Source organism: Tribolium madens, unplaced genomic scaffold (genome assembly GCF_015345945.1).
Source record: "Tribolium madens isolate multiple individuals breed KSU strain unplaced genomic scaffold, Tmad_KSU_1.1 Scaffold_91;HRSCAF=231;Tcas5.2_LG7, whole genome shotgun sequence".
Lineage (NCBI taxonomy): Eukaryota > Metazoa > Arthropoda > Insecta > Coleoptera > Tenebrionidae > Tribolium > Tribolium madens.
Window position 1 is genome coordinate 14,012,309 of NW_025401063.1, and position 22,633 is coordinate 14,034,941.

Sequence of the window (22,633 nt, forward strand, 5' to 3'; positions counted from 1 at the left end):
TTTCATAGTAAAATGTACCTACCTTCATGTTTGAAGTTGATGTTGACAATTATTGTAGGCAGAATTCCTCATTTAAATAATAATAAATGTCTATGTATTTTATTTTCATGTAAAATAATATTTCTTTCACATGGGACATTTTTAACAAGAAATAATCAAAATGGAACATCATATAATCACAATTTTTCTACCTAAGATTCACAGTTTCTACAATTTTAAGTATAATTTAATAAGTCATTGGATTGCTTTTTAGTATAAATAGGATATTGCACAGTTTCCATGTCCATATTAACATGAATCGGATTATTTAAATCGATATCAAACCGATGCTCATTCGTTACCTTTCCTGCAAAGAACAACTATAAACTAACGTCTAGAGTGCAAACTAATTATTACCTGTCAAGGTTCTATTCAATTCACTAATAATTTGCTCCAGTTGATGTTGATTTAATTTTGCCATAACTCTTGTGCTATTCAACTCCAGAGATCTGCGATTTCTTGACAGTAATGGAAGAGTAAATTCGCTCTCAGACATTGGAGTATCATCAGGGCCAAATTCCTAAGGAACAATAATTATTTCAGAAGTATGTGTAAGTATCGACATGGTTGCCATTCGTACCAAACACTTTCCGCTAATACAGTAAGCTTTCTTTTCTGCACTACTCCTGGAACAATCGGTACCGAAAGGAAACCAGCCTTCTTCTCCATTAACTAAATAATATCGGTGGGAAATGTTCTCATCTTGGCAAGCCACTCGGCAAGGTCTGTCCGGATCCTCTGATGAATAATTTACCATTTACATTAATTTTCTGTGTATTATATACCAATGCAATGTAATAATAAACAAAAACATAATACAGAATGCGTCATATTTATTCGAATTATATGTGTATTATAAATTATAACTGCAAAATAGTTACCAAGTGCCGGCGGTATTTGCATGCCAATCCCTGACAGCCTCCCAACCCTCTCTTTGTATTTGCTGCAAATCATCGAGGCATGTTGAAAAGGGGACTTAATCCGTCCACAACCCTAAATCCAATCAGTCATAATTTAAAAAATTTGGTAAAAACCATCTACTCACATATTGATCCGGTTGGCACAACTGAATACTAGATTTAGCATGTTTGCCCTTACTCATTACCAATCTCACACCAGTGCCAGGAGAAATGCAGTTAAAGTGACAACCACTCGCACTTTTCCATTTGACAATTGCATTGGATCTTCCTCTAAGACCGGTCCTCCAGAGGAGTTCATTATCGGTGCGATCGACAGGACATAATTCAGGCATTTGTGCGAAAGCAACTTCTTCGTAGGAATCACAGACGAACTCTTCGCACCGTCCGTTGATACAAAAACTCGATTTTCCGTAAAGAGAGCGCCGAGTTTGGCAAACTGTACCATCGGGGAAAGTCCAACCGCGGCTTTTCGTTCCGCCGTTGCGCTTTTGACACCACACAACACAAGCCTCTTCGGCTGGAAAATTGTTGCCAATTTTAGAAAAAATCTACCATGACAAAAATAACAATTTCCAAAGTCGTGAAAAAGACTGACATAATTACTTGGCGTGTTTCAAACTGATTGTGTTTATCTTACTATTTCATTTATTATATAATGTTTTCTAAAAGAGACTTATGAAATTTCACTTAAATAAATAGTTTGTTCACAGTTAAACTGTCTACTTTTTTTAGAAATCAATTAGAAGCTATTTAAGGGCACTTTTAAAGAAATGCGTGAAAAATGGTAAACCAACTGGTATTAAATGCTTAAGATGAAGTTTCTGACACCAAATCTACCAAAATCTTTTGTTACCTTAAATTATGAGATACCTAGAAGACATAAGTTTGTAAGGGATTCTCAAGGAAATAAATATTTTCTTCCCTCAAAAACATATTCTCTCTGATGGAAGTTGTCTTTAGTGTTAAAAATTATAGAAAGTTAAGAAAAGAGTTTTTTTCTTCTATTGAGTGCATTCTCGTGGAAAAAAATAATACTTTCTTCTATTTAAACAATCCGAATAAAAATTTATACCAGTTAAGTCTCCTAACGGAGAAAAGATCGCCCTTCTCTTGATTTACTCCGAATCCAAGAGTCTGTACCATCTAATATTTAAAGTGCTTAATAAAAAGATCAAGGTCTACCACCATACCAAGTTTGGTCACGATCAGGATAAATTTTGGTACTTATATTTCCATTATAGCATTTATTTTTTTGGTCCGCAGATGAAAACAAATCAAGAAAAGAGCGATAAAAGAGGTTCTTAATCTATTCAGTTACTTAGGTACCTTTTTTAAATTCAAACACGTCGCCACTTTTCATTATATTTTATTATTATACTCATATTACTCATATTATACAGGTGTCGGACCATCTGAGTTAAAAGTTATTCCAATAATAAAAAATTCTTAAAGCCTTTTTTCACGAAGTATAGCTCTTCAGCAGATCTTGTAACATTGAACAGATATACCTGTTGAAAAAAATTACGATTTGTGTCTTATGGTGTACAAAACATTTAACAAACTAGCAAATTCAAGAATAAATTAAATCCAACAATATCGGAAACAAAGGAATAATAAGAAATTAACAGCCCCCAAAAAAGACTTAAAAAATCTGAATTCATTTTTATGCTTAGCTGAAAGTCTTCTATGATCATTCGAGAGTTGGTCCGACACTTTTGAATCACCCTCTATATGTATTTATTTGTTCAATGATAAGACTTCATCTTTTAATTTTGGTTGTGAAATCAAATATTAATATAAAATCGTATATTAATGGCCTCTGAATAACGAAAATAACAAATAAAATAGAAATTAAAAAAAGGTTCTTACGATCCGAGCTGAGTTTCTGCATTCCTGAACCGGTCAACTCTTTATCCACGTCCTTAGCCCTCGTACATATTTGTTCAGCAAACTCTCTTATAGTCAGTCGAGGAACGTTGAGACACTGTTGGGCATTACAAGCCTGGTACCTCTTACTTATCCCTTCACAGTAATTACCACTTCCGCTGAAACCCCCATATCAGTTAAAACAGTTAATTGTCTCTTGATGTCAACACACCGAGGGTTGTTGCAAATTCTACTGGAAACCATAATTCCGGTACTCCCAGACCGTAATCGTCCTTCTTCGCCGAAGAGACACCCGGAGGCGCAGTCACTGTACGGTTTCCACTTACTCCAAGTTCCGGAAGTCTTTTCCACACGTGATGGAGTATGAGAGGCCGTGCTGTAGGCGGCACTCACGGGATAGCCGCGAGAAATGCATCTGCCGCCTTTGCACCACTGGGGAATTTAAGTGGTGGAATGAGAAATGAGTTTTAGGTTTGGTTAGAGGTGGTTTACCATATTGTGTCCACACATGGTGCCTTCCAAAGCGGGATGGGATGTCCAAGTGTAACGTTCACGTTCGCAGTGCAGATCGCGACAGACGTCGTCGAGGGGTTGTTGGGAGGAGTGGCGGCTGCCGCGCCCGTATTTTAACATGCCTATTATGCAAATAATACGTAAACACTTTGTGGAATAAATCGTTTTCTTTCGAAACAACAAAACAAATTTAATTTCTTTTAAACAGCTTTCAATTTTTCTAATATCACATAATATTGAATAGCTATAGTTTCAGGAACTTCTCAAAACACTCTATAAAGCCAATAGAAGCAAAATAACAATTTAAGTAATTGAACATTTCCTTGCTCTCATTTCCTTTTCTTTGGGAAACAACTGAGTTGTCTTTTCAATTCCGATCTTATCTTTTGCTTAAAACATATGTTTACTTAATCCTTCAAAAATCTTCTAAGTTTGTATATACAAAAAAACACATTTAAAAATTGAAGTTGCTTGAAAGTTTGTTATGATTTTAATAAGATATATGGATAATTAAAAATTTCCTGCTTTTTGCAGTTCCACTATAAAGATTTTAAATAATAATAATATTCATTTTGTTATTATCGTTCTTCAAAAATTTTCACGGGCAAGGCTTCAGCTTCACTGAGCTCGTCCTTTTACTTTTTTACAGAGGAATAATGTTTAAATCCTATTCCTTCTGTATATTTTTCCATTTGTGATAATCAGGAAAAATTTTTAACATAACAGTGAACATTAAAATTTTTAATCTTGTAAATTTTTTATTTTTTATTTTAAAGTGTAACAATTTTCAATGGCGTCTTTTTGTTTTGTTAATATAAGGCTGATGATGGCGCAAGGGTGCCGAAACATGTCCCAACTTGACTAAATAAAATTTATCGATTTGTGGAGTTGACTTTAATATTACTTACTGTTTAAAAATAATAATAATATTTATTTGTTTGTTAATACAGGATGATAAGATAATGAGCTCGACGTTCTGGCGATGCAACCCAAAAAACAATTTCATTGACGTCTTGATCTAATTTTAATTACGATTTGCATTTGCAATCCAAGTTATTTTATGTTGCTCTGACAGTGCAATTTATGATTTATAAAAAAAACTGTTTGCCTACCTTTAATGTTTCATTCTCATATTCATTTTGTATTGGGTTTACACCGAAAAGACTTCTCTAATTTCTCTATCATTCCGCCAGAACTGAATGGCACTAATGATCGTTCTCTGCGTTGATGTCAGAGTGACATAAGATAACTTGGATTCAACTTGCAAAAATCCTAATTTAAATTGGATCAAAGGGGTAAATGAAATTTGTTTTTTGAATCACTATGTATACTTAGGTATTTACAATTGTTTAGTTTGCTGTAGGTAGATACTATATGTGCAAATGTAGAAGTTAAGATGCCACTTAAAATTACTATTTAAAAATTTCTCGATTCTCAATTTCTTTCTCAATTAATAGCGTTTTTATTCTTTTTTTTGTTAAATCATATTTAAAATAACATTATAAAATTTTATGTAATAGTACAGTGATGGACAGTGAATTTCGTCCACCCAATTTCCTTGAAAGATTAAAAGTGTAAATTAGTCTTTAGGTTTTACTAACCTTGTTTCAGAATTTTGATTAACGTTTGTCATGTTGAGAGAAGGCTCGATAATTCTTGCTACTTTTTACCTTTGTCCTTTGAAATGGTAGTCCTTGGTATGCCCAAAAGTATGAAGACACGTCTTTGAGACATACCTTCTTATACCAGAGAGATAATTTTTATTTTATTAAACGCACTTACTGCTGGCATGTTCGAATTTGATTAAATTTGACAATACGTATTTGAATGTCAGTCAACCTGACAATAAAGCACAAACTACAGTGAATTTTTGTGAATTCACAGAAATTGGGTGGACGAAATTCACTGTCCATCACTGTAACTTGCACCGTCGCGAGATTTATTTAATCTTAATACTCTACTGTGACTTCAGTTCTTGTATTTTATGTAATGATGTCAATTTTGGGTAAAGTGCTTTATTTTTAAGATATGTTCCACATACTTGAGGATATAGGTACTGGAAAAAGTCAGAATTTTTAATTTTGAAAAATAACTTCTACAATCAGCCTGGTATGGAATATTTGCAAAAATTCTAATTAATCCGCTTCTGCACTACTCTGCAGTCAAAAAAGTCTTTGGAGAACTGATAAATGACCCCAAACTAATATTCCGTACTTTAGATGGCAGTGTATACCTATTAGAGAAATAAGCTACTCTAAGTTGACTATTAGAAAAATTGTTAACAAATTCGGTAATAGAATTCTTAGAAGTTTTATTAGCAATGTATTTGCCATGTTTGCCCCACATTAACACACAGTCAATGTACAGGGTGCTGCATTTTGGATGTCCGAATAGGGAATCTCCGAAACTAAGATGTTTAACCAAAAACGAGTGATACATTCTGGGGCTCATTTTTTAAGAAAATAATATTGGTTAAAACCGCATTTCGCTATCGTCTTTTGTTTTTGACTTACAGACAAAAGTTGACATTTTGTCGAAATCTAAAAAAAATCATATCTTCGTTATTTTAGAAGATACGGATATGAAATAAAGACATTATTTTTACGTAGAATTTAATAATGTAGTTAACAATTTTTTTCAGTTATTGGTTTAGCCGTAATAAGATAAACTTGTATTGTTTTAAATGGAAATTATAGGCGGCTATGGCAATTTTGAAAAGCTTATTTTTTTCTGATCTAAAAATATATATTTGTAACAGAATATTTTTTTATAATTATACTTAAAAAATGAAATACATATTTTGTTTGATAATAGTTGGCCATGGAAAAACTATTTCACTCCAAATGTGTAAATAATAATCAATTTGACTTTTGTGAACTGTAAAATAGATGAAAAAATAGATAAAATTAAAAAAATTTAAAAAATACGATACTTTATTGAATATTGAACAAAACAAAATTATTACACATTTTTAAAAAATCCAAAAATAGGAAAAACAAATGTGTCAACAGTCAACACAATTAGAAAAAACATTTTTTTGGTGATCTAACGGAGGTAGGATAACGTTCCACATGGACGGAATTTGGGTATTTGAATAGCCATATTGTCATTTTTGTGTCATATAAAATATATTTTATTGAAGAATTAAAGCGGCTTTTTTTTACAACACTCTATGTATCACTGGTAATGTTAGCTTGTTTAAAAACAAAGAAATGTTATTAGTCGCCAATAAGTTGATTTACGATTTATTTTGCATTTTTTTCATTACTTTGTACTTAGCAAATTCTTTTATTACTGACACTGGTTGAGTAATATAGTTTAAATCCTTTTAGTTGAAGATGCAACATTTTTTCATGGCCAACTGCGAACAAAAATCAAAGATAACTTTTGCTAAAAATGTATTATCATAATTTGTTACAAATATGTATATATTTTTTAGAATAGAAATAAACAAGCTTTTTAAAAAGGACATAGCCATCTATGATTCCCATTTAAAAAAAATTAAAGTTTATTTTATTACGACTAAACAAACAACTGAAAAAAATTGTTAACTACATTATTTAATTCTACGTAAAAAAGTGCCTATATAATGTCTTTATTTCAAATCTGTGTCTTCTATAATAACGAAGATATGAATTTTTTTAGATTTCGCTAAAATGGCAATTTTTGTCTATTAGTCGAAAACAAAAGACGATAGCGGGTTGCGGTTTTAAACAATATTATTTTCTTAAAAAATGAGCCCCAGAATGTATTACTGGTTTTTGGCTAAACCTCTTAGTTTCGGCGATTCTCTATTCGGACATCCAAAATGCAGCACCCTGTACACTCCTAAAAATTTAGTATTTTACAGATACTGATGATTATTTATTTCATTTTCGGTCTGGGGTAGAAGAAACAATATTGATGCCGTTTTTTTCTTATTTAGTACCAACTTATCAGAAACAAACCAATTTTCACTTAAATTAAGCAAGTGGAATTTTTGTTTATTAATATTTCCAATAAAAAATAGGCAATTAGATGCAGAATGTTAAATATAAGTACCTACCTAAAATTTAATAACTGGCAAAATTTACTCAATCAGAATGATTTTTAAGAATTCTTTCTCTACTCTGGATGATGTTTCATTAAAGAATATAATGTCAACACACTCATAAATAAAATAAATTATTAAAATTGCATAAAGGTTAGCGAACATATATCAAATTGCATAAGTGCAGCGAATTGACATTTTATTCAAGTGAAAGTTTATAAACATCTTCTTCCATTAAATAAATACATTACGGAAAATTGATTACATTTAATTTTATTACCTCCATATGTACTATATGAAATTACATTCCCAATTTTAATATTTTTTTATTAAAGTAATCAAGTCTCACTTAAATATTTTCCCCCTTTCTCTTTCAGTGCTACGATTACAAAAGTAGCGAAATATCTTTCACAGGACAATGGACAATTTTGTTCTATGTCCCTTTAATTTTATTAAAAGAAAACAGAAAATGAGGAAAACAACTCATTTCCCCCAAAGCCCCACGTATTTGAATTTGATAACAAGTAATTTTAGAATAGCCTTAAGTGTTTGTTATTTTTACCAACAAAAAATCAACTTACATTGCTGGTCAGCATCGAATCGTTCACCAGGCAATGCTCCTTCAGCACTATGATCAAGCTGTCCTGCTGAACTCCCATGATCTAGCAAACACCGTGATTGTGACGTTCTAGAAACAAAATTCAATAATCTCATCCTCAAAAACTCGAAATTACCCACTCTAAAAATTTCTGTAAATATCTTCTACTACAAGCAGACCATGTTATTTTGCCACTTCCTAAAGTTGGTGACATGATATAACTAGCGGGATCACAGTCGTTATCAGCCAGAGGCCCGTCGTGCCTCATTCCTAAACTAAACAGAAAAAAAAATAAGACTAATGTCTTAAATTTAAACAAGGTCAACATACTTATGCCCAATTTCGTGTGCAACAACATAGACACTTTCGAAATGCCTTCCTTCGTTAACAGTGCAACTACTAGTCGTAGTACACATTCCAGCAACCGGTGCTAGACCTAAAATGTTTTTATAAAAAAAATGCAAACATTTTGATGGGATAAAAACTAACCCACAACTTGGTTCGATATTTTACCATGTTTGCCCCTTACGTACAAGTCCAACCCTGTCAAAATCAGAGCATGGTCCCAATGCTGAGGCTCCCGATCCCCCACTGGATTTTTAGTTCTTTGCCAATTGCAAAAATTCGACAAAAATCTGTCAATGTCAGGCGGTCTAACCAAACCTGCGGCTTCCTCTTTTAAAATTTCAAGTCTTTTTAACACAAAATTGACCGGTCTTCCAAGACTGGGGTCGTGATAAAGTAATTGCACCTTAAATCCTTGAATCAACTACAGAAGGAGTATTTTTGAAACACTTACGGCATTTATCATGGCGAGAACAAACCGAATCAATTCTCTTTCAGTTTCTACAGGAAAATTAGTTTTCATGTGTTCGAATAAGTCTCTATCTACAAAAACGGCAGTTTCTACGAAAACAGGAGTGCCGAAAGGGAGAGCCTCCCTTTTTGAACGGCTCAGACTTTTTACTTTGGCCTTTATATCTTTGGTTGCTTTTGGAGTATCTTCAGGCAGTGTCGTGTTGTGGTGAAGACAGGCTTTGTTGTGCTGTTTGCGAACGATGACATGGGGGTGGATTAATGTGTTGTTGTGAAACCTCTTCGGTAATGGGTGGATGACGTAGAATGAATCTTTGTCGAAATGTAAAATGCCTTTCTAAAATGGTAACACAAAACAATGGTAAAAAATGAATAGTCATTACGGTTTTAGAATTACCAAAAATAAGAGAAAAACAAAAGAAAAATTAGAAGAAAAACGTGCGGAGAATTAATTAACTCGAATTATTTGTTTTTATAACATAATAAACATAAGTAGCAAAGAAACTTCGTAAGCAGGATAAATTATACATTATTTTAACATTGAAGAAGAATTTCTGTCACTATCATTAAGTGAAACACCCTCTACTTTGAATACAATGCTAGGAGAAGAAAGCAAAACCTGCATCGTGAATTTACTTACAATTCCATTGCATAAACTAAGTGCCGCTTTTTCTCCCATATAGTGACATTTAGCATCATCTTCGACAAAGTGCATGGGATACGACCCATTCGCAAACGTTTCAAAAACGAGAAAATTTTTTGATAAGAGATCTGGGTTTGGGACTAGTTCTATATTAAATTCATTTTCGGGTGTTTTAACGTGAAGCTTTTTGACTAAGGCATTTTGATCGCTGGCTGTTAAACGTGGGTAGGCTATCGACAATTTCGATCCTGAAAAATAAAAAAACAATACTAGGTAATTATTAGGTAATGCGGAAAAAATAAACAATGGAAATGTTAAAGACGAGTTCGTGCAATTTTCTAATTACTTCCTACAATTTTAGAAATAGTGGTCGAACAAATTGTCGGCGGGTAACAATTGTTTGCCCAATAGGCTGGTGCAACAACCAAAAATCAAAAGATAAAGAATTAAAAATCGCAGTGTTTATTTCATACAATTCATGTATAATGGGTTGCTGGTAATAATGCATGTTAAGTATTAAAAAAAAACTCACTTGATGTAATAATAAACAAAATTGCATGGGCTACACTTGTAAATTTAATATTTATTTTATCTACCGAGTGTGTTTCATAACTTACAATAATTACAGAAATTTTAGCCACATATAGACGTTTAAATAAGAAGTAATTCATTATCAATTCAAGTTTACACGAAATTTTACGATTATTATTTTTCCTTCAAACAAAAAGTCATTTTTCTTGGCTATTTTTAATCGTGTTTTTTCTTGGGCGCGTAAACAGGTTAACAATTTAAATCACATGTCGGTTTAATTATTCACATGGTATTAAACGTTAAATAGTTGTCTTTATTGAAGCAAACCGACATGATTTCTTGGTCTTACTCATTTCTTACACCTTTTCAACAGATGTTGCATTTTTACGAGGATCTATAATAAATTATAAATGTCTGTTAACGTTGCAATAAATTTTATTGATTAAACAAACTCATGCCGCTGTTAACATTTTTGTTACTCCTTAATATCATTGCAGTATTTGTCACAACTTTTCAGCGAAATATAGGTCAAGTTATTGTGAGTTATTATCAATGAAAAGTAACAGGCTTTGGCCTCTTCAAATACCGTATTGTAATTAATAATCAATTTAAATAATAATGAAGTAATGAAACAGCAATATGATAATGGTTGAAACAAATTTGATTAATACTGAGTTTACGTTTAATTTCAAGGTAGCAACACTTGCAGCTTATTGCAATTATATTTTTTTAAGAATGTTAAACATGTTTCTTGTTCGTCAAAGTGTGAGTTTTGGCATTTCTGGGCAACATATCTACAACTTGTAAGCATTTTTATGATAATACTCTAAACAATTCACTAAAATAAATTCGCCATAAACGCGTTCCGAGAAATGTATTTATTTTACTTCAGTCTTATGAGCACATAAATATGATTTATTAAAATTAATAAAAAATTTAAATGAGGTTTTAAAGGCTGTAGTAGGTATTACCCTATTAATAAGGTATACGAGTATCAAAGTTGTTGTTGATAGCTCTAAAGATCGGTAATTCTTGTATAAAAATATTTTAATTTAATTTAAACGTGATATTTATTTAATAAAACTAAAGAAAAAAAATAGTTGCAATGTCAGTAATAGAAACTCAAAATATTTGTTTTTTTTAGTTTTTAATTATAAAAATATTAAGCGGAGGAGCTGTAGATGGGTCACTTTGTGTAGTGAGAAATGTTCTAGCGCGCGCTCCTAGTACTGTTTTAAAACAAAAAGCAAAAGTCGTGACATATTCAAATATTGTAAGAAAACTTTCAAAGTCAATACAACCGCAAGCTACTTTCAAAAAGAATGTTGAATGCATTCATCTATGCACATTAACAATATATTAAAATAAAAACAAAGTAATTCCGATATTTTCAAATGTTTAAATTTTCATTTACTTATTTTAAATATTTCCATGCTATGTGCATACTAACATGACCTCACAACTCGGAAATACGGACAATGAAATTGTAAGTAGTTTACGCTAAAACGATTCCATGAACTTTAGAACTTGACTGTTCAAGTGTTCAAGCATCGTAACGGATTTTTTCCTTATCAAATTGTGCTTTGATGTATGTAAGAATGTACAGCTTATAGTGGAAAATCAAAAGAAAATTCAATTTACAGTTTTGTAAACCCTCGCGTTGAAGGTTAACGAATTCTCTAAATAGTTAATTTGCAATTTTTTAGTGATTACAGACAATACGTTTCCGATTTAGCGGTAATTTGTGTGCAGTCACTTTTAAAGACAGGTGTTTTAATCAAATGGCATTGACAATTGATTTATCAAAAACTAAAATTAAAAATACTGAAAGAAAAGTCGATATTAAATAACCGTTTTAAGTTTTCACTCCTGCAATTGTCACAGTTGATATATCCTGCAAAACTATTTTTTATTTCATCGTTTATTTATCAAACCTTTAAACTACATTGCTCGAAATATTTGGGAACTTTTCTAGTCTAGTGAATCTGACAATAATCTGTAATTAGGTGTTCATGATATTATTTTATTTACACCGCACAGAAATTGGCTCTATACATATAAAAGTTTTAGGACTATTATGCAAACTTTGCATTGTGTTCTAGAATTCTAGATAATTAAAATTAATTAAAAATTCACGAACACTAAATAAGAAAGTGTAAAGAGTCAGAACGTGAAAAAAATCATATTTTTTTAAATAAATTGCACAACACTTTACATAAACACAATGGTTAATTAATCAATGTTTTGGCCCAGGAAACAAATTTGAGTAATTAAACAAAGACATTGTCTTCTTATCATTCATTTATGTCTCTTTTCTTCCAATCTTGATGTTTCAAATCTACACAAATAGAAAGTTTTTTATTACTTATTTAACATATATACAACCAATCTTTAGTGGTATCTTTATTTCTGCTTAGAATTCTAAAAAAATAGACCATAAATATCATATGCGATAATCTATACAGTGTGTTTTAATTTCATTTTATTCAACTTTTGGCATACCTATTGTGTTAGAAACATCATAAAAACCATGTCATGTGTCGGAAACTGCACTTTAAGTAAATAAAATCGTTCCGAAGTGCTACTTTTTTGTTTGTTTTACTGGAACTCGAAGGACGGACGCATTTCATTCAAGCGAACAAAAAGTAAGCTTTTTATTAGTGCTTCCGCAGATTATGAAAGTTACTTTGTAATTAGTGGTAGAAACATTTTTTTAGAATATCGCTTTTCATGAGTGAGGCTTTTCAAAGAACTTCGCTCAAAGTTCCTTATTTTTAAGATGATACAAGAGTAACAAGTTCAATTATTGTAACTTGAAATTTATATGTAAGTTATGATAAAAATTGGTGACAATTTAGACGAAGAATTAAAATCAGTTTTTTTTTCTATTCTTGCCTTTCCTAGTAAGCAAATTGATGAAAAATCATTTTTTTAAATCCATGCAATTATAAACTTTAGAAACTTTCTGTTTACTACACAATTTTGTTAAATCGTAAAATATGTATATAAAACTTAATTGCTTCATATTTAATTCAATTTGTTTTGAAACAACCTGTTTAAATTACTAATATCAAGGTTTCCAGTTTTTATTTATTTGTCAAAATTTGGAAGCTCCTGGAAAAATATATTCCAATTTTTCACATTCCCTTCAAAAAAATGAGTAGTTTTCAAATTGTTTTCAATTGTTCAAAAATACAAACTAAGTGATCGACATATTAAACGAAAACTCCCAAATTTTTATACTGTTATTGCAATTTGAAACTAAGCATATTATTTTGTCATTTCCATTAAAAAATATTTTGATTAAACAGTTTTAAATTTGGGATTTATTTTATTCACAATCACTAATGTAACATGCCGATTACTAACCTTTTAAAGGTTGGGAAACACATCATCTCATGAGGAGTAATAATATTACTTCTCTTGGGCGGTAATATACAGGATAGCCAACCTTAATTTTTTCTTTCAATTTTTTTCTTTCAAATTGCCAAGTTACGCATAATATTTTGCTAAATTAGTATTCAATTGCTTTTGTAGCAGTTTCTCTTACTTCTGGGGGAGTACACTGCTCCATTTCGACGATTTTAAATCAGATCACATTCATATTATTTCAATATTTTCTTTGACATTTCTGAAATATCAAAAATCAAACGCCATTTGGATGGCCTACCGCCTTTGAACCTCAACTTTGTTAGAATTTTATTTTACTCAAATTTTTTACTGAAAATAATGTGATTGTGCATACAAACCTCGGTGGTGATGACATTACCCCTTGTGCACTCGAGGCAATGCCATATTTACCATCTCGCTTGTAATGTACTATTTCTTACATTTGTATTGATCCAACTTACTATATGGACTCACATATACATATCTAATAATAATAAATTCTTGTATTTCGAGTATAGTCTGTAGTAAGTACTCGTACATATTAAAATTTACCTTTAATACAGGGTGCGCCAAAACTCGCGCCCCAGAGAAAAATGCCATGTAAGGTAAGATACCAGAAACATGGAAAAAATGTGAAAAAATTCTATCTATAAAAATATAGGAGTTATGAGAGTTTAAATTTTGCAGTTTGACTCTATTTATTTCTGTTGGAAAAATAATTTTCCAGGTTTTTTTGCTACAGGCTATTAGAAGAGGAAACAAGGAAGCTTTATCCTAAATTGCAACTCTGTTTAATATTATTTGTGGCTTTTATTGGCAAAATTTTTGTACCTTTATTAAATAATTATAAAAAAACATATTCAAGATCATCAGTATCATTAGACATAAAAAAAATGTCAAATGTCAAAAAATAAAAGTCAAATTTTTTTGACAGATAGAATTTTTTAAACATTTTTTCCATGTTCCTGGTATCTTATCGTACTTGAAATTTTTCTCTGGGGCGCGAGTTCTGGCGCACCTGTATATTTTCAGAGATACTCAGAGATAACACATATTAATTCAAAAGAAATGGGAAATAATTTGTTAATAACAAGTTTGTGCCTAATTAATATAATGCCCACATTCATTTAGTTCCTAAAAAATCAGCAAACAGATCTTGACCGGTTGCCATTGACCCAATATGTGCACAATAGTGTAGGAGTAAATAAACTCCACACACGTAACAATATAAAATTCATAATAGCCGAGGTCACATTGTGCAAAGCTGAAAATTCTCCAATACACACGTTAAAAACACTCATATCTAAAGAAAAATGTATCTAAATTTCCCCGGGTTAATCCCAATGCCATTCGCAACAATAATCTTACACAACAGAAACTATTTGCATGAAATCGTGTTAATTCGAAAAGTGAATTTCGAGGTGTTGCTAATTTTTAAACATCCGAAACTTATTCGAAATCCTCAAGCAAGGACGTGATAATACCGACTATGTATTTCATTTATTTATGTAAACTCAGTGAAAGTTTGATTATTTTCGTGACCGAAACGAAACTTTCAAGACAAAACAACAATTTCGTATTTTTGTCCAAACTCCCGGAAAAAACTGGAATCGATCAACTCGTATTTATAAACTTACGAGACACAGACCAATTAAGTAAATTAAATTTCTATTTTAAATATTAATGAAGTGGAGAGAGTTACTTCACTGGAGCAAGACAATCTGTGGAATTATGAGTTAAACTTTCCTGTTTATTCTCTTTATTTCTCTTCTCATTATTCATTTTTAATTGTTCCCGTTATAAATTTCCCATTACACGAATAAATGAAAATCAATATTTGCAACTCACCTGACTTTGAATTTCCTGTTAGTGATAGCCACTCGAGATCAGTTAATAAACCCCTTAAATTTTTTTCCGTTATCTGAAACAAATAAATTGATATAAGTATAAATTTTTTAGTCTTCTTGATATTGAAAAAGTGAAGATTGACGTTCTGTGGGAAAAACCATGTGGCAACCCCCTTTAACATTTGATCTAATAACCTACAAATGATAATCAATAAAATGATACAATAAGTGGCAGTCTCATGTAACCCCATTCAGAAAAATTGGTACCACTACAAGAAACTCCCCAAAAACGCTTGTAATCGATTAACAAAATGTTTCTCATTTAAAGAATGTATTGTCAAGGTTTACAATCGCAAAGTTTTACGAGAAATTGTTGATAACAACAATCAACCTTCACGGTATTATACCGAAATTACGCCGTCAAATGCATTGTTGAGTCTTATAACGACTTAAATTACTCAACTTTTCCGCAGCGATAAAAATTTAAGATTCTCTTAGAAAAATTGAAAAAATACCTTAGAAAACCTCATTTCTATCTGCACGTGACAGCAACACATGAAATATTAAAGACGAAGGACGTCTTTCCTATATCGATTTTATTAAAATAACAATCAACTGGAATTTACGTCAGCTGATTGTCGCACGAGAGATACTTTGAGAAAATGAATTTTCTTCAAATAATTTTTTCCGAGGTTAAAAATAATTTCACGAAATAGTTACACATGGTTGTGGTCTATTACTGCACTTCCTTCAATTGGGTTAAGAGAATCGTGTCTAAAAGCAAAATCATTATCTGTGTAAGAATCTCACGTTTCCATTTTAAATATAGTGTATAAACAAGGTTATATTTGAGAAATATTACAATTATTAATGGCTTATAATGATCGAGAAATCCGTTCCAAATAAAGTGAAATCTATTTAAGATGTGTAATATGCACATTTTTAAAAAATTTCAAGAGAATAACTGTATTTTTAACAGCTCAAAGTAAAATAATAAGGATTTTCCGTTTGTGTGTTGTATTGAACTAAAAATATAACGATCAAAGAGGAATTTTTTTCAACATACTGAAATTCATGTTTAGTCCTGGTTTGAAGATTTTTCTTAAAAATTCGATTTTTAAAAATATTTCCAGTAAAAAAAACTAATTTTGATTGGAAAAGACATTTAAAATAATTGATTTTAAAAACAAAATACTTTTACTTAATATTTTTTCTGCAAAACTGCAAAATCAGACTAAAACATACAAGGTGTTTAAGGTTTTAGAGTTGAAAACTGATCTGGTAATAGAAAAGTGTAATTTTTAACTCAGAGAATATTGGTACAAGGTTTGAAGATTACTGGAATTATTTCTCTGTTAAAATAAAATTGCATTATTATTGCAACAAATTAAAAAAAAACTGATCTGTATACCAACAAAAAGTGAAAAATTTTATGATTTGAGAAATTATTATTATCTTAAGACTGGAGTTGATTGTGTATTTACCTAGATAAAATGTCCTAAAAATAATTGAAAAACTACAATGTTATCCAAGTCAAGATGGAACAATAATGAATATTTTTTTTATTTAATAATGTTTTAATAAAAAATAGTGAAAGATTTTATCGAAAAATGATTACACACTAAAAATTAGTTTTCAACACTTTGAGTTTCTGTTGACGGCATAGAAACTAAGACTTTTATTCACTCAATTATTTCTGAACACTATGAATCCAGAAATTCATTAAAATGAATGATTTTTTAATGGAATAAGAGTAAACTGCCTATAAAACAATTGACAATTGAACTAAAAATCTAAACTTACACATTTTCTTAACTTAAAAATTTAAAATTTATCGAATCTACAGATGATAATAATTCAAAGAATATATCGAAAAAGCCTTTTAGAGCTCCCAACCAACACCATCAATCCTCCAATAAAAAATGTGGGAAAATGTGTCAACAATTCCAGTATTATATAACCAAAAGCTTTCATCATAATTTGATCAATAACCTTTAGTCGATTGTATAGGTTCTGTGACTTTGCGCATAGTTATACCGAGGTGTCGATGACAATAGATGCCGACCTTGGTAATTAGCGATTTTGGCACAAGTTTCCCCTCTCGATGGTATTATGTATGGTCAGCAAGCGTGCCAGAGGACGGGTCAAACACACAACATATCCGCCTCTTCTCGCGGACGCTACCAACTGTGCAAACATGATGATGGATCTGCTATATCGCACGTTTTGTCTAATAACACTCATTAACTCCTAATATCTGTTATTACTTTCTACAACTGTACTTTAATTAATCGTCTTTACAATGCGTGTAGAGGAAAGTCGAATAACTAACTAGTGGTGTATGTTCTTGCATTAAGTAAGCTTCTAAACACAAACGAAAACTTTTACTCACATTTCTCACAAATTTTTATTAATTTGTGTGTTAAAATTGATTTTAAGGATGATTTCACCCACTTTCTGTCGATAAACTAGCCACTGATGGTCATTCGATATATGTAAACAAAAACGGGTTTGGGAGACAACTTATGATCTAGTTGCAGTTAACCTACTGAACCAGAGAAGCGACATAAACCATACAGAATTGGCACTTCTTTTTCCTTTCCTTTTAAGGACAAAACAGGATGTCTCTCAAGTCAGAAGAATAAACGCTTTTGTCACTTGAACCGTTGCACTATTACCGTTATTCGTCACATGAGAACTGCTCTGTTTAGTTCTGGAAAAAATTCTTCTAACTCGTTAATGGTACAGACATGAACATTTAATAATCTAGTGTAGAGACGTTTGTTGGAAATTGCATTATTATATTACAGTAAGCATCGTTACAATTATTTTCTCATCATCTGAAATTTACACTTCCTTATAGCAAAGTTATTGAAAGAAATAATAGGAAAGGTGTATTTGGTAAGGGATCGGCAATTGAGATATTATTTGGGTGAATGTGAATCAACCTTGGATTGTCATACATTTGCCTTCTCCTAATCTAGTTGAATGATAATTTTTCTTACATATGGCTTTCTATTTACACTTATCAAAAAATCAGTTCAGGTTTCTGACCTTGTCCGACTATTCTGCCGTGGGTAAAAGTTTCAACGAGAAAATTTAAAGAATGTCGATACTTGGTGCTTAAACACACAATAAAAGAAAAATGCTACAACTGTTTCAGTTAGTTAGTAAAAATATTGTTAATTTACCAATGAAGAAATAAGTTCATAAAAATCAAAGAACAAAGTTCTTTAGTTATACAAATTACTTTAAATGTTTAAATCTACACATTTACAGCAGTGAAAATTTTTGAATTTTTAATACACTTCTTTATTAAAAAGTTAAAGTCAATTTTCTTATGGACAAGAAATATTTGAAAACTTGACGTCAAGATAATTATGAAAAATCTACTTTTTAATTTTAATACGACTTTAAAATACGTTCAATTTTTTTTAAACTTCTTCTTTTCCGTAAAACACTACAAACAAACTCCATACAGAGTGTCTCATCTAAAACTTCTCAAGCAATCATTTTGGTTCATAGTTTAAACAGGATATTATATTAATTTTTCCTCCTATCTACATTGGAGTGTTGAATAACTGAATTAGCGCTTAAGGAAGAAATCTTCCGAACAAAATATAGGCGCTTCCATTGTTATGAGACACGACACTGTATATGGGGATAAATGTAACATTGCAAAAACTGTTTTGTATTACTTTTTAAAAAAGAACACAATTTTAATTTTTTGTAAAGATGTGACTACAGCTAGAGAAGAACTAAATAAAAAGGTCAAACGCTTTAAGAAAAAATTAATAGGGTTATAGACACTTAAAGAGTGTACAGAGCGATAAAAGTCGCGAACATTAACCATGAAACATGGAAAAAATTGGAATACTGGTATATGAAGCTATTTTTAACACTGTAGAAAAATTAAAACTTTAATTGCAAGGAAATTGTACATACAAGAACAAATTTCTACCTAGTGTGAATTGTTTCTAGTGTAGTAATTTGTGTAAACACTATTTTCCTTTACTTAGTACAGGAAATCTAAATGACCAAATTAACACTAAAATATTTTTCATCCTTTATTGGGTTCTGTGTCAATATCCACCTCTAAATTTAGGCTTGGTGCAGATGTCCTTTAGAAATAGTGAATTTCTTTGCAACATTTGCTTTTTTCTAATTTACATTTTTTTATATTGTCGTGGAAATGTAATATCCGTAAGGAACTGAAACTAGTGAAAGGTTAAATATTCTGAAATTACAAAAAGAACTTGAAACTAAAATTTCTATTTCGTCTCTATTATTTGCACATTCTTGAGTAAATAATATCATGAAGTAATATTTCTGGGTAAAAGTGTATTAAAAACTACTGGGTTTTTTGTGTTTTATTTATAAACAAATTGAATACCGACATAATTAAAAATAAATGCAAATTTACAGACTTGATACGGTTGGACAAGTTTGTCTGTTGTGGAACAAATGTAGATTTATGAAAAGAATACAGACAAAAAGTTTCATCGATTTAGGTACTTGTGCAATTTAAAAAATGAAAAATCAATATTTCAATGCCTTACAAATTGAGATCTTTTACTCATCATCAAAGAAGCGTAAAAAATAGTATTTTAGGCTTTGAGTAGAAACAGGTTACCTATATATTAGAAGGTATTAAGATGGCATCATCTATTTTTTTTGTAGACAAATAATCAATTCAAGAGTAATTTTTAAAATGGAAATTTAATCGGAATTGTTAAAATATATTATTTTAGTTCCGCATTCTAGCAACGACTTGCAAAATTTAATTGATGATATTATTTTTAATTTATTAATTTTAATATAATTTTAATAATTAATTAATTGTGTTAACCTTATAATTAAAATTTGTAATTACAACATCTTTCCTGCTCATTTTATGAATTAAAACTCATTAGAGAATGCATCTACAACATTTAAGTTGTATTTAAACAATTTAAAAAAGTTTTTATAACATACGGTGTCGATTGCTAGAAGAGTTTATAGTAATTTTTTTTCGATGTTTTCGATATACATAAAAGAAAAAAAAACTTGTTTAGTTGCACAATAGTTTTAGTACTAAATGAAAATAAATAAAACATTAAATAAATACATTAGTATGTCTTCAAATATTTAAGTTAACAAAATTAAAAAAAAGAAATTTGAATACAGATGTGAAGAAATAAATAAAAAATTAAACACTTATGTCATACGTTCATTTTTATTCTTATTCTTACTTTTTCGTAATATATCTAACAATTAGTTGAACAATTAATTATACATCATTTGCAACAGGAATTCCCATTTTCAATAAAAAAGCGACCACAAAATCTTGTACAACCACAGCTTCTTGTCTTTAATTAAAAAAAACTCACAAACCTGAAGATTGAGCACAGTTCCGAATAGTATCCACGCGGTTATAAAAAACCGCGAAAACATGCCCCGCATGACCAATTGACGTTTCTTTAAGACCCATTTATATACCACAGGACATATCAACACCTCCACAGTCAATCGCGTCTTTACATTTACAACACATTTCCCTTATTTCATTGCACATTTTCACTGGAAATGTCTGTCCTGGGAAAAAATTTTCAAACGTCGCGATTTACGCGCTCTGGATGGACTTCTTCGGCGCGGTACTCATCAGCTGTTCGCAAGCACTGAACTAGTCTGCAAAATGCAGAGAGAAGGCTTTGATAGGAGATATTACCATTTCCACTTCACGGGCAACGAACCATGCACTTTGTCTAGTTGCGAACTTGGATACTGGTACAATTTTTTTTCATAATTATTACCATCCTCGACATCGTGTAATTATGATAGGTATAAGGTTTTGTAATAATGATAATGAGTCTGATCCTTGTGGTGGGTTTGTAATGCAATCTTGAAAGCACAAGTGACACAACACGTTTTAATTTGCTTTGTCTTTTGCTAATTCCTTTGGATATAAACAATGACAGGGTTTTAAATTTGAGGGAACTTACACAACACTATTTCGCTTCGAATTGAGATTTTGGCAGAGATAAGGTTTTTATATTATAAATTAAATTGGCCGCACAGATTGAAAAAATTATATAATTGAGAAGTGAAAATAATTAAAAAGTTAATTTTTTGCTCAATTTCAATTTTTAAGAAGACCTTGTTAGTAGGATTTCATTTAAAATCTTATAGCTTATTTAGTATGCATTTTTTTAAGAAACATTGGTGGATAACGATACTTATGATCTGAAAACATATTGGTCATCCAATTCACAAAAATTCCTAGAAAAACTGCTCCACTGGCATCGACATTAGATGGTTATTTAGACAAACAGAAAAGAAGAAATGCAAAAAAAGACTACTATACTTACTGCTGATGACTGGATTCAGCTTGAGAAATAAGGGCAATATGAGAAGAAGGTAAAAGCTAAGGAATTGCTTAAAAAAACAATAATGGGGAAAGTTGAAAAAATAAAGAAATAGATAAATTTTGAGTAAGAAAACAGAAAGAAAGGTTGTTAAAACAGAAATCGCAAGTAGTAAAAAGAAAGAAACAAATCTTAATCATCAACAGATGTTTAAAAAAAGCTGAAAGAAAAGTCAAAAAGATCTACTGAAAAAAAATTCTGAAGTTAGTATTCAGTTATTTATTTGGTACAAAAAAATAGAGTATAACACATTTTTTAAACTAAACGTTATGGATTTTCATTATTTCATTTAAAATTGTACAATCTCAATTTTTAGAAAGACCTTGTTGTAAGGATTTTTTTAGAAATTCTAGCTCATCTACCATGTAATAGTTAAAAAAAAACTGTGGTGGAAATGGGCATTATGAAATTTAAAAGAATAAACATATTGCTTAAACAGAAATCATTCCAGATTCTATAAATTTATAATTTACTGTCAATTGTCAATTTATTCAAAATTCTGCATTATGCATTTATAAAAATGAAAAACAAGTTTAAGTATATAATTAGAAATATGTTAGCCATAAAAATGTGAAGAAATTGAAATTTTCGGCAGAAAAATTTAAGCCCATATTCTGATAAAATATCAACCCCTTACCAGAATTGGAAAATTATTGTGTTTATTTTATATGATATGGTTTGTATTTTTAAACAGCGGCGAATAATTTTACTTTAGTTCTTGTAGTCATTATAAAGGACATTTAACAACAATTTATTGCAATCAACAGACTCATAAAAATGTAGGGTATCTACGTAAAGAAATCTTGAGGTATTTTCTAACGTTAACATGTATCTATTTCTTTGATATCATCTGACAATATACGATAAGAAATAAACATACAACACATTTATGGTTTTAATTTATTGAAATAGTTTAACAGGCCATCCATTTATATAACACTAACCTTTGTTACATATATTGAATGTAATTACAAAATGGAAACAAAAAATTCTTGAATACATTAGTTTTAATTAA

At 30.5% G+C, this 22,633-nt stretch overlaps 1 protein-coding gene across 1 annotated transcript; it reads right to left on the bottom strand.

The window, feature by feature from the left end:
• Positions 1–86: 86 nt before the first annotated feature.
• Positions 87–20,874, bottom strand: LOC123010757 (A disintegrin and metalloproteinase with thrombospondin motifs adt-1-like). Its single transcript, XM_044407855.1, has 16 exons — positions 20,588–20,874; positions 15,216–15,288; positions 9,444–9,694; positions 8,787–9,140; positions 8,477–8,738; positions 8,318–8,423; positions 8,128–8,262; positions 7,971–8,077; positions 3,339–3,481; positions 3,058–3,278; positions 2,829–3,004; positions 1,085–1,476; positions 921–1,032; positions 620–777; positions 397–559; positions 87–346 (listed from the first exon to the last, which is right to left on the bottom strand). The coding sequence occupies exons 1-16, from the start codon at positions 20,654–20,656 to the stop codon at positions 216–218; spliced, it is 2,853 nt and encodes a 950-aa protein (XP_044263790.1). The 5' UTR covers positions 20,657–20,874; the 3' UTR covers positions 87–215.
• Positions 20,875–22,633: the final 1,759 nt, after the last annotated feature.

What these genes read in the sequence shown, in the direction of transcription:
- LOC123010757 (XM_044407855.1), bottom strand. Translation starts at nt 20,656, where the DNA reads ATGCGGGGCATGTTTTCGCGGTTTTTTATAACCGCGTGGATACTATTC. An exon ending in AGAATTTGCAACAACCCTCG is followed by an intron (nt 3,005 to 3,057) that starts GTGTGTTGACAT and finishes TGGGGGTTTCAG; the next exon opens with CGGAAGTGGTAATTACTGTG. An exon ending in GTATTAGCGGAAAGTGTTTG is followed by an intron (nt 560 to 619) that starts GTACGAATGGCA and finishes ATTGTTCCTTAG; the next exon opens with GAATTTGGCCCTGATGATAC.